General features: G+C 36.3%; 1 protein-coding gene across 4 annotated transcripts in view; it reads left to right on the plus strand.

The window, feature by feature from the left end:
• Window positions 1–15,029, plus strand: part of RAPGEF2 (Rap guanine nucleotide exchange factor 2) — a 184,960-nt gene that overhangs the window by 72,198 nt on the left and 97,733 nt on the right. For all 4 annotated transcript variants that reach the window (XM_064417490.1, XM_064417492.1, XM_064417489.1 and 1 more), the window contains exon 4: window positions 3,285–3,368. In XM_064417490.1, coding sequence (XP_064273560.1) covers window positions 3,285–3,368 — 84 coding nt within the window. The remainder of the gene's footprint in view (window positions 1–3,284; window positions 3,369–15,029) is intronic.

The following is a 15,029-nucleotide window of genomic DNA, read 5'->3' on the forward strand; positions in this document are numbered from 1 at the left end:
TTTTTTCTGAGAGAAGCATGTGGGTTCTGGAGAAAGAAATGTTTTTGCTATACATGTGGGATTTTTTCAGATGTTTTGCTCAAGACTATATTAAACCACTACTAGTTGTAAAAATGAAGAGAATTAATACCCTCTCTGTATTCTTTGCTCTTGAAGACTTAGAAATATTTATAATGTTTTGGCTGACAGTGAACATTTTTGAAGAATACAGTGTGTTTCAGGGAAGATACCTTGAATGCAGGCACCTTCTGTAGTAATATTCCACTACTGTGACACAGCGATCTTGAAGGGGTTTTTTATTTAGATAATTTAAGTGTTGAATTCAGTAGATATGCATGATTCAAATAGCTTAGAGCTTCAAAATTCTCAGTGTAACTGTAAAAATAAAACCAGTTATTAAGTACACATAAAGCAAAGGGAAAACAAATTCAATTACATGGTATTCCTCAAGTTTGATTTATTTTTTTAATCAGTTCTTTTAGCTGTCAAATGAGCAGATGCTTAATTTGATTATATACAAAGTGGTTATGTGTATACGATATTCATGACAGATAAGTGAGAAGGACCAACAACTTTTGAAGAGCCAACTTGCAGAGAAGGAGAATAAACCTCTGAATTGGCAAAAAGAAGAGATAAAACTGAGTTGGACGATTAACTGAGTGAAGAGTCATGCTATGTGTGATTAAATAAGAAATCAAACCACTGCAGTTGAATGCATAATCATTCTAGGTGTTAAATGATTCAAAGGTAGATTCAAAAGTAGCCTTAAGCATTTGCATATTGAATGTACTGGCACTTGTGAAAGCCAGTAGCTGCTTTTCTCTTTCAAGTTAAAAGATCTCCAATGAGAAAAGATAACTGGAGCTCCTTATAAATAGGTGGTTTGAAAGAGGATTTCAAAAATTAAGTAGGTCTTAAAATGAGGAAAATAAAATCTTGGATGTTAGTGGATTTGCAAAAGTTAAAATACTGCCTATTGGCTTAATTTTTTTTTTTGCTTCAATTATTTTATCATTGGAAATGCCTTTCTTGAAGCATGGGAAGATCTAGATTACTTTTGCTTTAGAATTGTAAAATCTGTGACCCCAGGTTTTGTTCTGTCAGACTACACTTTAATACTTGGTCAAACTGCCAGATTTTAGGAAAAGGAAAGAAAAAAACCCACCCCCAAGACCACAAAACTTATTATGTGATAATATAATGTGCTGTAATCCACATAGAAAAATTATTACTCACATTTTAGCACAGTATTTCCCAGGTATTTGGGAAATTCCTTTGTCTCTATGCATTGCTGAAAATGTCTATTTCAAGAATTTCTAACTGTGATAATTAGTCCAGATTATTTGTATGTAGAATGACAGGTATTAAAGAACAGAATAAAAAGCCTAACAGACTTGCAGTTCAGCAGCAGTGCTGTTGTATGCCTGTCAGCATAGGATTCATGGGAAAAGAAGGAATGTCTGAAGATGTGTAACTTAACTCAGGTGCATGTTCATGTTTTTAGGAATGATATTTTTGTTGGAAGTGCTGGGGTTTTTTTTTGTGTTTAACTGCTTTAACCAGGTTCACTTATGCACAGTGTTCATTTTTCTAAACCAACAAGTTTGAAGGTGATACAGGCCCATGTGAGAAGCAAGCAAGGCACATTTCAGAATAGGCAGCTTAGAACACTACAGCTATGTCAGTCAAAATGCTGTTGTTTTAGCTGTGGGACTGTTATTGCTTTGCTCTCTATGGTCTATCAGTATAAAGAAGTATTCCTGAAACCTTGATTTTGAAGATGTTGTCACTTGTTTGGTATATGTGGCTGACCAGCATCACTTCACTGGTCGGGACATTGGCTGCTAGAAAAGAAATACAATCTCCATCTTCTTGTTCAGTTCCTCTGTTCTTGGCCACAGATTGTGTCCCCTCAGTTTCCTCTGATAATTTTCTGTGTTCTTGTCCTTTCTCTCATGCTTATATTATACAGTGGAAAATGAAAATGGAATGTGGTTTTAGATTGGACGGTTTGCTCTCAGCTCTTTTAGGCTTGCACATTTGTTTTGAGGACCTCTGTGTATGTACTTCTTAAATTGAAGTTCTTCAAATGGAAAATATACTGCTAACATGTACATTGCCTACTAAGATTTAAGATTAGATTTTAATACTATGCTGTCATCATTATTAAAAGATGTGGGCTGTTCTTACTTGAAGTAGACCTAGTTGTTGCTAAAGACTTGAGACATATAATTTAAAAAATGAAGGTGCTACAAATTCATTAAGTAATCTGCATCTCTTAGTGTCATTAGGGATATGGTTTTCCATAAGAATGCACATGCAGTTCATAATGATGAACTCCATTAGTCATGAATTCAATTAGTCAGTTTCTCTGGAAGAAGCAGGAGTGGTAGAAACTGAAGTACAGTGGAGAGATTCTCAGCACTGACTGTCAACATGGAATGAGACTTCTACTGCAGCTATTTCTAGTAGCCTTAACCTATTTTATTTTTCTGTCAAAACATTATTTGAACTCACCGAAAAAAGAGTCTAAGCATATGAAAAGAATTTTGTATTATTCAAGGAGCAGCATCTGAATCTACAGTAGAATGAGCTGTGCATGGATGACAAATTCTTCCTCATCCAGTTTCTCTACAGGTTGAAGAGAGGGAAAGAGAAACTTTTTGCCCCTTCTCTTGGGAATTTATTCTGGTGCCAGGAAGAGATGTGGAAGGGGCAGTGCTTAGCAGCAGCAGATGATGATGGCTGGCAAATCTGATGTAGGTTTACCATCTGCAAATGTCTCTTACCTTGTAGGATGGCAATACGGAAAGGAAAATTTCTGTCTTGAAGAAAGGCTTGAGAAGAAGATGGCTAGTATTGGGAAAGAATGCCTTTATTTATAGAGGGAAAGATGCTACAGCTCTCTTCAGCAAGAACTGAAGAACTGTCATTCTTCTTCAATGCATTTGATAGAATACAATACAATGTATTTACTGTAGCTTGGCTTCCTTTAATCACTTAGGTGTATTAAATTTTAATTGGGCTTTTGCCAAATGAATAGACAGATGCTTTTAATAAAGTGAAGTAAATGAAATTGAGCATTCTAATAATGTATATGTTTGCAGGTGTAAATTAAAATAGTTTCATGGAATTATTTTTTAAATAATTGAATTGTGTCTTCCATAGTTTGGAGCATTTTTGCCTCTTTGATGTTCTTTGTAGTGCAAATTTGGTACTGCTGTGAGTAATTTAAATCAAGTATTTTAAACTGTGTTATCTTTTTTTTATTATTATTATTCCAGCCCTGATGATATTGGTACCTGTTGGTATATCCTGCTGTCTGGTTCAGTCTTCATTAAAGAATCCATGTTTCTTCCAAGGAGCAGGTATGTCAGCTATGAATGTACTGCATTCTATCTTTTAAACATAAATCATGAGATGTAGAGAAAATTTCTAGAATTAAAAGGCAATGTTTATATTTAATGAATCACAGAAGAACAAATCTAAACACATCTCCTGCCTTTCGTAGCTCTGGTAACTGTTTCATGCCCATAGCTAGAACTGAAAGTCCATCTTTGTGGACAGTGTTTAACTGTCCAAAGTGTCATGCAGATGTTGTTGATTTAAAAAATAAAACCACTAAAAACCTGACAAATGGAGTGAAGTGTCGAGTAGTTTCTTCTAATGAGTAATCATACTTCAAATTATAGAATTTGGATGTAGATGTTTTCCTTTACTTACTGTGCACAAGTCTTTGGTGTATGTTTTAGTATATTCTTAGATCATGTTACTGCAGGTTTTGCTGCTTCTGTATAATGTCATGCAAATAGATTTTCAGTGAAGAGCAGATTCTTAGATGGAAAAAAAAAAGTTTGGGTGTGAGGTATTCAACATTTATATTGCTCCAGAAAAAAAAAATTACTTATTTTGAGCTGTGGTAAAAAATGCAAGTGATTGCGAGGATTTTAGACTCAAGTCTAAAGCTTGATCATTTTAATGGAAACAGTGCAGAATTATTTTAAAATGCTGGTTATATGCATGTTCATTCAGACTACCATAAAAGGCTGCTTTGAAGCATATTGTATGTAATAAAATTTGTAAAAGGCATAATGAAAGAATGACCCATCTCTGTATAGTATCATGATAAGGAAAGAACTGGAAATTTTTTTACAATTTTAAAAGGTGGGAAACCACTTCATGGCTAGTGTTGGTTGGCATATGAGCCATTAGATCTTCAAATCTGCCTTCCAGCGGGAGAGCAGTGCAAGTCTTGGGACTTCCATTAGATGATGGTGGCATGTTCTTGGTGAAACCAAGTGTCTTGTGTCTGTCAGGCACTGCTGATAAAAAGGTATATTAGGTGTGCCATCGAGTAGTTAATGCTGAAGGTGCAAAACTGATTATTGGAAAAAGTAGCACAACAAGGGATTATAGGAACCCTTCTGGCAGAGTGGAAATTGTCCCATATGTCATCCATGAGCAGGCAGTGCTAGGACATAAGCTGTCAGAAAATGCTACCTTTAGATACCAGGAGAAGAGATATATATTATCTGAATTAATGAAGGGTGGCTGTGTATAGTCCATGGCAAGAATCTTCTGTTCCTCTTAAATACAACAATGCTTGTGCCTCACTCACTTGGGCACTTGAAGAGAGGTGAGATTTAGTAAGATAAACAGTGAGCTTGAGACTCTTCCTGGTAGAATGAACAGAAAATTACAGATCCTGTGGCAGTAAGCATTAAGTGCTGTTCATATGGAGAAATGTGTAAAATGACATCTGGGACAGTGTCTAATACCGTAGTGAAATACAGGCATGGAATTTGTGATAAAAATATGTTTTACAGTTGTGGATGAAGTCAAGTAGCTGTCAAAGCTAGTGTGTTGGGAAGCAAAGGCAAGAGAGACAATTTGTTAATTGAAAAAGATAAGTCCATGAAAGCAAAATTAGGAAACTTTAATTATATGAGATAGAAAGTATTTTGGGAGAGTAAAACCAAAGTGTTTCTAGTGAGGGGCTTTGTGCTGAGAAGCTGCAGTCATTGAATGGTATGTGAGTGCCTTATTAAAATTTACGACAAGGTTAATCGGCTAATTTTCTTTCTAAATGAGTAAGTTGCAATTGGTCTTTGGGCTCATCCATGAATAAGAAACTTGTTAAAAGTGAGAGGGCATTCAGGTAAAATTTCTGATCTGGAATATTGGTGGCTAATAAATGATTTATTGATAGATTTATTTAGTGAAAAAATGGCTTGAGAAGAAAATTAAGTTTTCCAGCTTTCTTACCCTGCCAGTGAACTGCTGGGAGAGAAATAGCAAACTGCTCAATTATACAAGCCAGGCAGAAGAGAGTAATTGGCAGAAATGCTAAAGTAAGATATTAGGGTGCTCAGAAAAAAGGGAGTGAGACCTACTGAAAAAGGCCGCTGTCCAGAAAGAACTGATAAGGTGGTGTTCTGGAATCTAAACAGTAGTGTCAAAAGTGGACAGAAGATGGTTACTGGATAGGTGTTTGCTGAAAATGACTGTTTGCATATATAGGGAGTAAAAACTTCAGGGGCCTTTTTAAGCATTGCGTAATTTTTGCATCTTGATGTCCTATTACTGCTGAAATGAACTGGCTATGGTTTAGCAAAAGGAGCACATCCTCATGCATCACTGACATCAAGTGATAGGAAGAGAACCTAAACTTTGCAAAGTAAGATCATCTAATTTTGATTTTGTTTGTCATTTGAGTAAACTAAATTTGCAATAGTAAATTAATATTTACACTATTTTAATGTGAGCTTTTTTCAGGGTAATTCATTTTATCTTTGCCCATCTAAAAAGCCACTTGGATATTATTTTGCAACATGTGTAGCTTGTGATTAAGAGAGCAGGATGGAGCCAAGAAGTCTGTGTAGGAGCAATCAAATATGTAGAAAGCTAGAAGTATGTTCCTTTCTCCAAATCCAGTTGACTCAGAAAATTCTCATTTCCCTAACTTTCTTTTCCCAGAGGCAAATGTAATTCACCCGTAAGCATCTTACAGTTCAAAACTCCTCATTTTCCCCCCTAGTTTAAAACTATTCTCTCTTTTTTTGTCAGCCTGCCCCATGTACCTGCAGTAAATCCCTTTGGACAGGTTCTCTGGGCTGCTGATCCTTGCTCAGACTGAGGGCTTCTCCATGCCTGTTCTCCTGACCTCCTCAGGCTCACCTTCACTGAATAATGGCTGGGCAGTTGCTGACCAAATTTAAAATAAGACACATGTTGTCATCCCAACAATTCCACCTCCACCCCAACCCTTGAATTTCAAGAGCATTTGGGTTTTTTTTGGATTTCACTCCTTCAAAATGAATGTCTTTGCATGCCAGAGCAAAAGTAGTATCTCAGAGTAATTTAGACAGACATAGAGGACAAATCTGCCTACAACTTTGCAGATTTGTAAATCTCAGTCCTATGCAGAATTCGATGTTACTCTTAACTTTGTGGCAGTTGGCATGTGAGTCTGTAAAGAACAGGAGAGAGGGCTGTCACTAGATTTGTGCTGACACTTGCAAGTACCTTAGTGCATTTGACTGCCTATGCTCAGCATATTATTTGCATTTGGGTCCTCTATTAGCTGATTTGCTTGCATTAGTTTCAGATACAGCACCGTAAGACTGGTTGGCAAGTAACAGTGGAAGTGCTCTTTTGTTGTATATGTCATGTCAGGTAAACTTACTGTATTTCTTTCTTTCAAATTGTTCTGTCCATGGCTTTCATTTCTGTTGTTAAGATACCATTTAAAATTCTTTCATTAGAGAGACTAGGTTTGGCAGATAGTTAAAATATAGTTGGAGAAGAGGAATGTTTTAAAAAATACCCCCTTCCCTCCGACACTGATAATGTCTAAAAGGACAAAAAATGACCACCCCCTGCTTTTGCATTGTTGTGGCTTAGGAGCAGCACACCCTAATTTAGTGCTCCTGCTCAGTAAGAGTCTCCCAAACCAGACACCTCTCAATCCCCTCCCCTCTTTGTTGGGAGACACAAAGGCAGAAATCATGAGCTGGGATAAGAACAATTTACTGGAAGCAGCAATGAGATAAAAAAATGGACAGTAACAGCAGCAATACTACTAAAACTCATGTAAATAAAAAATAGTACAGCAGTCCAAAATGAACAAGCTTTGTAGTGTATGAGATATGGGCAAATAAGCTCCCTGTTGAAATAGTTTGAAATGAGTGTTAAAGCTGCCACAAAGTTTTATAATGCACTGGATGACTTGTAAAATTACTTGCAACTAGCTACTGGGCTAGTCTTATTTTTTTTTAATTTGAAATTAAAGTTGTTCAAGATGGAATACTGGAGTACATGAAGTCCTAAATTGAGTGTTTAGCTTTGGAAATTTTAACATATAAACCGTGTCTGTTTTTTATTTTTTTTTTTAAAATAGCATGAGTTTAATGTTATTTCCCTGTTGTAGTACAGTTTAGCTTGTATTTGTTCAGATTCTAAGCCTTCAGCTAGCAAATAGTGTTCATAAGATAAGGCTAGATTTTATTGTCTTTAATTTATTATTTTGGGAAAATACACAGTCCATAATTTTAAAGAATTTTTTGTGCTCTGAACAATTAAAGCTGCCATTTATTTGGTGACATGAGGAAAAGTTTTATCTTGTTTTCCAGTTTCATTTCTGTGAACTTACAATGGTGAAATTTGACAGTTTAATATGAGGAAGGTCATCCCTCTTCCCTTCTACTCCTTTCCCCCCATTTTTCCTATTAATATCTGCAAACTTCATTTACTTTAAATATCAGACATATATTATGTTAAACTAAACATTCCTTAATTCTTTCCTTTGACCTTGACCATCAAACTAGCACAAATTAACACTCAGTCCCCTCATCGTTTCCCTGGAGCATCTGTACCCTGAAGCAGTTCACATGCTAGAATGAGGTTTATGTATGAACTCCAGAAAATAAATGAGCAGAAAATGCAATTCCCTGAGGGCTGTCCTGGCTCTCCTGTGTTTTCACATGGCCACTGACAGCAACTATGTGACTGTCCCTCAAAATGTCTTTTGGAATGGCGTCCAGCTTGGCCTGCTGCATGCTCACACCACGTTTGGTTATTTGCTTGGAGTTCCTGTGTGGTTCTTATACCAGAATTTTGCTTCTAGTGAGGACTCCACTGGGTTCTTTTGTGTTCCTTAAATGGGAGCTACAGTACCAAAAAGTCTCCTGGATCTCCCACAGCTCACCTTGTGCCTGCTCTTGGTCTCACGACCAGAGGATGCAGCTGTCTCTCAGCAGTAACAAAATACAGAATTGCTGGGCAGTTTTTCTCAGTCTGTTGGCTCTGGTACTTGGGGATTTCTGCTTTTCTCCTAGAATGCTTCCCCGCCCGTCTGGGTAGCGTGTGCTGTGCTGCTCGGGCATCCTGCTGCGCTGATTTGCCACCCACAAACCAGGCTTTAGTTTGCACTGCTTGCTCATCTGCTGTTTCCTTCCTGCAGCCTCTTTTCCTTCCCTGCTGCTACATCCAACCAGTTGTCCCCTCACTGCCCCATATGGCAATGGAGAGCTGCTTTCCCTTTGGCAAGTTCACAGATTTTACATACAGGAGCAATTATTTAAGCTTTTTCCTCTAATTAAAAGATTTAAGTTTTGAAAGTGAAAGAACATCTATTTTTCACGATTTTCAAAATTAAAAGGGATGTATGTGTTTAAATATTGATGGTTTAGCCCTCTGGTCTTTCCCATACTAAAACAACTTAAAAAATGGAGTGGAATATTTAATCATGGAGAGTCATTCAACATTATGGACTTCTTTTGAATGCGTGTAAAGCAATAGTAAAACTCAGTTTATACAGAATGTTTTGTCCTCATCCAAGTGTATCCTCATTAACTTATGAAAGTAGTCTTTCAGGATAAAATTTGTTAGGGATTTTGGCAGACTTCTTTAATTTTCACTGGTAATGAATGTGAGTGTAATGGTGCTGGAGCAAAGGCCTTGGCTATCTACAGGCACTTTTGAGCTTTATGTATCTGAAACATACTTCCTAATTTTTGTGATGTCTGCATCATGCTGTTTTGTGTGGTTTACATATATTTAACTGATGGTGTATTTATAGTCTGAATACAGAATTGCCTTTGATTGATCTTTTGAGTCAGTAAAATTATGTTGATAGCTTTAATCACAATGATCAAATCCTTCTCTCAGTATGACTCATATATTTGCAACTTAGAGTTTATTAATAATGGCTATTAGTGGCTCACACCTATGAGATAACAGAATGAAACTGGGATTTTAACTGAGTGATCAGTATACACAAATATTTAAACCATTATAAAATCCCCTAAAAATGAATATTTTTCCCCTGACAGGAAACAGAATTTTAGAACAATAGACTTGTAAGAGGCTCAGAGTTGTATTTTTCAAAAATGCTAGTTTAGTTGTTTAAGCTGCATCGATAGCTGATCAAGAGCTGTGTGGAGCTTATTTAGCTTTTTCCAGGTTCTGAGTTGCTTATGGCTAAGGATTTGCAGCAGCATTGTGATGGAAACATCAAGACCATACATTGGGCATTCATAGAGAAAAATGACTTCCCAGGGTATAGTTTAAGAGAACATCTGTTTAAGTCTGTTTAAGAAATTGCTTGGAAGTGCAAGCTTTGGGTTTAGTTTGCCCTTGGAACTCTGTCTTGAATAGAAAACTCCACTGCTTTTGCTGCTGTGAGCCTGTGATTTTCCTGTGACCTGGTTGTTGTGTTGGTGTGTCTTTATCAAGCTGCTAGTGTGTCTGGAGCAGTGCTCGTGATTATCTCTATGGGCTGCTGGGAAGGCACAGAGTGTGGTGGTGTTGTGGGCTGACCCCCCTGCTGCCTTGTTCTCTGTCTGCTTTGAATGCCTTGGTTCAGCATTTCAGTCCCAGCAATTGAAACTGAGGCATGAAGGAGTGTGATCTTAGGGTTTAATCTAGGAAAGACTGAGATCATGAGCTGAAGGAGGAATTTGGAAGTAGTAGTGATGTCAGCCCATTTATGACTGTGTGGCTGTCATGAATTACTCACAATGAATTTTAAATAGACATTGAGAAATAAACACTAATTGCTTTGTACTGTCTGCATTTACCCAAAAGACTGTGTTTGTCCTTTTGGATGGAGATGTTTACTGTTACCTGTAAGCAGAAAATTAGGCTTATGTGTGACTGTGATTGCTTACTGAGACTCAAACTCATAGAGAAAATAAAATCTTGCTTACAAGAGGTGGCATTTTAATGGGAGTGCCTGATCTGGCCATCTACCTTGAATTTGCTCATCTCCTGTTGGTATAGTGGTCAGTGTTACCAGTGAAATCCAGAACTTGCATATGTGGGCCATTGCAGGCTTCCTTATGAGGCTCTGGAGGAGCTGGAGGTGCCGTGGGGCTGTGGCTGAGCCTGGCTCCCTGAGGGCTGGCTGGCAGGGAGGGTTTCAGGTGAGTCTGACTTCATCACTTCAGACACAGTCAGCTTGGGATGTAGCTCAATTAGCTGAGCCATAAATTGATGGGCCTTGTGATGTCACAGACTATTTCAGCAAAATTTGTGATTCAGAGCACAGGATACATGTCACCCAGAAGTGTCTTTAGAGTTTGAAAAAAATGGTGTACATGTTACTTTGAATGTGAATACTTAAAACTATTTTTACAGCTAATTTATCCTTTATCCCATCCATCTTCTCTTCTGCTGAGTAATTGAAGAATTTATTGAGGTCTGAAAATGATGTGACAGTATCTGAGGTGTTGGGAAATAGAAGAGGAGACAGTTCCTAAATGATGAGATTGGCTGGTGTCTGGTGTTGTTCCTGTCATATTTCAGTGCTACTGGAATTTTGTTTTTGCAGCGCTGATAAAATGTTAAGGGACTTAATCTATTACACTGGCATCTTTTGAAAACAAAAATAGAAATTCAGCCTTGTGTGTCTGATGCTACCAGGCTTTCTTCCAAGTTTGTAATGACAAGATAACAATGAAGCTGAAAGTGTCAAATGACCTGAATATGTTTTCACTGAGCCTGAGTTGTTTTGATTCCTGTTAAGGAGAGGGAGGCTTTCAGTGATGGAAGTGCTCATGGTAAGAGAAAAGTAAACTTCAAGATCGCTTCCAAATGCAAACCTTGTACCAGTTTCTAGATGTATAAACTTAGAGCTGCAGACTTCTGCTTCTTTCAGTGTGGAAAACCTGATGATGGGCTTGAGAAGGTCTGGATCACCTGTTGGTGCTCAGGGGCATGGAATGTTCACAACAATTTCATATGGTTTCCATGGGGGAATGCAGAGCTTGCAGATTCAAGAGATCCTTGGGTTTGATGTTTCATTGTTTCATACTTGGTATTTGTAAGCTGAGCTGAGATGACAATTCCTGCCACTTTTAAATGCCACTGTCAGTGCATTTAAAATAAGTAAAGAAGTTAGGCTTTTCTTACATTGTGCTTTATTTATTTCAGTGGTGTTTATCTTCCCCATTGAAACTGCAGCTCTGTGAAAATACTTTAAAAGTAAAGGTATCTATTGTAATGAAAAAACTTTTGATACAGAGCATAGAAACAAAGTACTCAACATTATAAATCCAGACCACTGCTTTTATGGAGAGTTTTGCCTGGGAACCAATTTAGGTTATTTTTTGCATGTGCTTTACAGATTAAATATAATGAAAATTTTTCAGTGGCATATTGCCAATGCCAATGAAAACCAAAATATGAGGTAACACAGGCAGTAGATTTTATCTGTGTAAGCATGAATGTATCTTAATAGCTCAAAGTAACTGAAAAGGACCATAAGGAAAAATAAAAATAAGCAGAAGAGTTTAACAACCTAGATTCATAAGGCATAATTTTGAGCAGAAAGACAGGAGAGGAAAAGAGAGAATCCTTTAAGGCAGCTCATAGAGGCAGTGTAATATTTGATGACTCTGACTGATACCAACTCTCAGATCCCATTTCTTTAAATCTTGAAAAGTTTGGGTTAAAATTTTGACTCATTTTTGAAAAAAATATGCTGGAATAGTGGTGGGGTTTTTTTTTGGATTTTTTTCTTATCTTCCCCCACCTGCCCATCTGGGCGCAAAAAAGATTAATTCTACTGAAAACACTCACTTTTTTCCTAATGACATTGTAGTTTTGTTCAAAAATTTTGGTGCTGTTTAGTTCATTGCCTGGTTTCTAAAATCTGCTGCTGCAAAAGCTGGCTGTGAAACAGTATGGTTTCATTGCTGACTCTACTTTTTAGCTTATTTTGTGTCTCATTGGCTAGAGGCACCTTTCTAATCCCAGCATTAGGGTCTCTAATGGAGCATGGCACAATTTGAAGTAATTGAGAGCAATATCTAAGCAATCTTGTAAACATTGTTCATCTTTGCTTTTACTGCTCTTTTGTACATTATAATTATGTCATATATTTTATTTCAACAGTACTCACACTTAAAAATTTTCTTTCTAAAATTTCAGTTTTGATTTTAATATTAAAAAGCTGATTTCTGAAATTGTAATAGATCGCTTGCTTACAAATGGGGATGTGGGAAAAAATTGAGAACTCTTTTTGAGAAATTTTGTAGGATAAAATTCTCTGTGTAATAAAGTGAACGGTTATTTAAAAGTTAAATGTGAGACCCATTACAGGTATCCTGCTTGCATTGTTAATTATAGGTATCCCTCTGAAGAAAGGGGTTGCCTTTTCACAATGGATATTCCAGCTGGTGAGATGTCCTATTATGTAATCTCTTCCTTCTGATTTAAGATTTCCTCTGATTCAATTTAATAGTACTTAAGGTTTTGAGTTGTAGTACAAACCTGCAAAATATCAAAGCCCCCTTCAGTTACTTGGGAAAATTGCATTATAGGATTCTTGCTGAGGTCAAAAGGAGGACACTATTTGCTTTATGCGCACTCAGGATCTCTGGACAAGTTTTATAAGCGTAATGAACTGAAGTAATCTGGTCATTGCTTACCTCAAAATAACAACAAAAGGAACTGTGTGCAAAAATAGCATAAAGAATACCAAAAGGAGAAGTTATAGCCAAGTGGAGAGAGGGGACAGAGGACACTGCCTTTTCTTTGCCTCATGTGAACCTCTCAGGATCTAAGCTTTCATAAACTTAATTTTGCTGAACAATAATCTTGATAAGCTGAAGTAATGATGTTTACTTATGTATTTAGAAGACTGTAAAATCACTGAAAGGAATTAGAATGATTGTCTTGATTCTTAGCCTGATTCTACTACTGTAATTCTTTCACAAATGGTCTTTTAAACAAAATGTTGCTCTATATTGCAGAAGATTTGAAAATGTCTGAGAGTTTTCTTTCAGTTGATACAAAATTTTCCAAATGTTTTTGAAAAACAAATCTAGGGATACAAGATGTGGTATAGCATTTTAAGTGAGGAATAATTTCTTTTTCAAATTATAATATAAATAGCTAAAACAAAATTGTCACTACTACTCCACTGGTTTACTTGGTTTATTAATTCACAGATATACAAATGAATATGTTGCTCTGTACACTAATTTATGGAAATTTGTTATTGAAGGAATGTGTTCAGCTTTCCATGTGAATGAATTAGTTGTACCGAGTGAGTTAAGTGTGTGTGTGGAAACTGTCAATGTATATGGTCTTGTTTTACTTCTAAAAAACCTAGATGATGTGTCAAGTTATTTTAGTAATTTAAAAAAAACCTGAAAATTTGTAGTACCTTAATTATGAAAGTCTCTAGGGGGACTTAAAAATGTGTATTATGTATTTTTCAATATAAAAAGTCTTCATTTAGAAACTAGCATCTAAAGTCTTTGTATGACATTGGAAAAATACTCCTCTGTTTTAATGAATTTCATGAATGTTAATAAGCCAAGCTGTGTTTAGACAAGGTCTTGCCTCTTAAGTAATGTTTTCCAACAACTTCTCATTCTTTGAGACCATTATGTAGATCTTGTGATGTCACAGCAATCTCCATGGCAACACAGACGTCATTAACATGAAGCATAAGCAAAGCTGTCTTTATTCAAACCACTTATTCATTTATTTATTTATTTGAAAGAATAAGAGAAAAAGTAGGTTAGGGAAAAAACCTTTCATCTCTGAATGTTTTCTGACATAAAGTAATACGAGAACTTCTAATTTAAAACTAAAATAAGGGTAATTTTTCCCAAAGAGGGATCTATTCCCAGGTGTGCTGATGCGGTACCTGCCTCTGAGCTTTCTGTTCTATATGATAGGTTGCAAAGCTGAACTGCTGCAACAAGCTAAATTTGTTGTTGCCTCTACTAGTAGGTTCCAGTTTTGTTGGTTTATATAATTGCATGTTTAGTCTGTGAACATAGATCTTGAATTCAACAGAAAAATGCCATCAAAATGTTTCTTTAGTGTGCTGTATATATAAAAGGGTTGTAAAGGAACACTAAGTGGCATTCTCATCTGAAAAGTATTCAGGATCACCTGCTGCTATAGAGACCCTGAGCATCAACCCTTTCTACAGTAAATTTGCAAAACAGTTAGTTTGTTATTCTTAAAAGCACTTTTTCAGATGGGATTTTAAACCATTTTTCAGCTTAATGTTTTAGTTTTGATGTTACATTATGAAAAGTGAAAAGCAACAAATGTGAAACTTTATACAGTTACTTAATATTTCTGCCTAAACTAGTAAAACTTGCTACCATATTCACTCTTGTAACCACGTAAAATTTTAAAATTAACCTCACTGTTCAAAACAGTAATCTGCTATAAAAGGAAAACTGTGTGAAGATCATAAATCACATGTTTCAGGGTTGACTGAGAGGACTTTCTATGGAAACAAACCTCTAGAATCTAGCTAATTTCAAATTATTCACTGTGTGTTTTCAGGAACTTCTTTTGAAGTGTTTTCAGTAGTCAGCTGTAAATTAGCAGATTAATGCAACCTCTGATCTGGGTTGCATTTGCATAAGAATTAAATCCCTATGAGCATTACATAGATAAAGCACTATAGTCTGTCATCTGTAAGGATGCTAACTAAAAGTGTTCAAAATACTGAAGAGGTTCACTAAAGTTTCCAGCTGGAGTTTAACTTCTACACA

Source organism: Passer domesticus, chromosome 4 (assembly GCF_036417665.1).
Source record: "Passer domesticus isolate bPasDom1 chromosome 4, bPasDom1.hap1, whole genome shotgun sequence".
NCBI classification, from domain to species: domain Eukaryota; kingdom Metazoa; phylum Chordata; class Aves; order Passeriformes; family Passeridae; genus Passer; species Passer domesticus.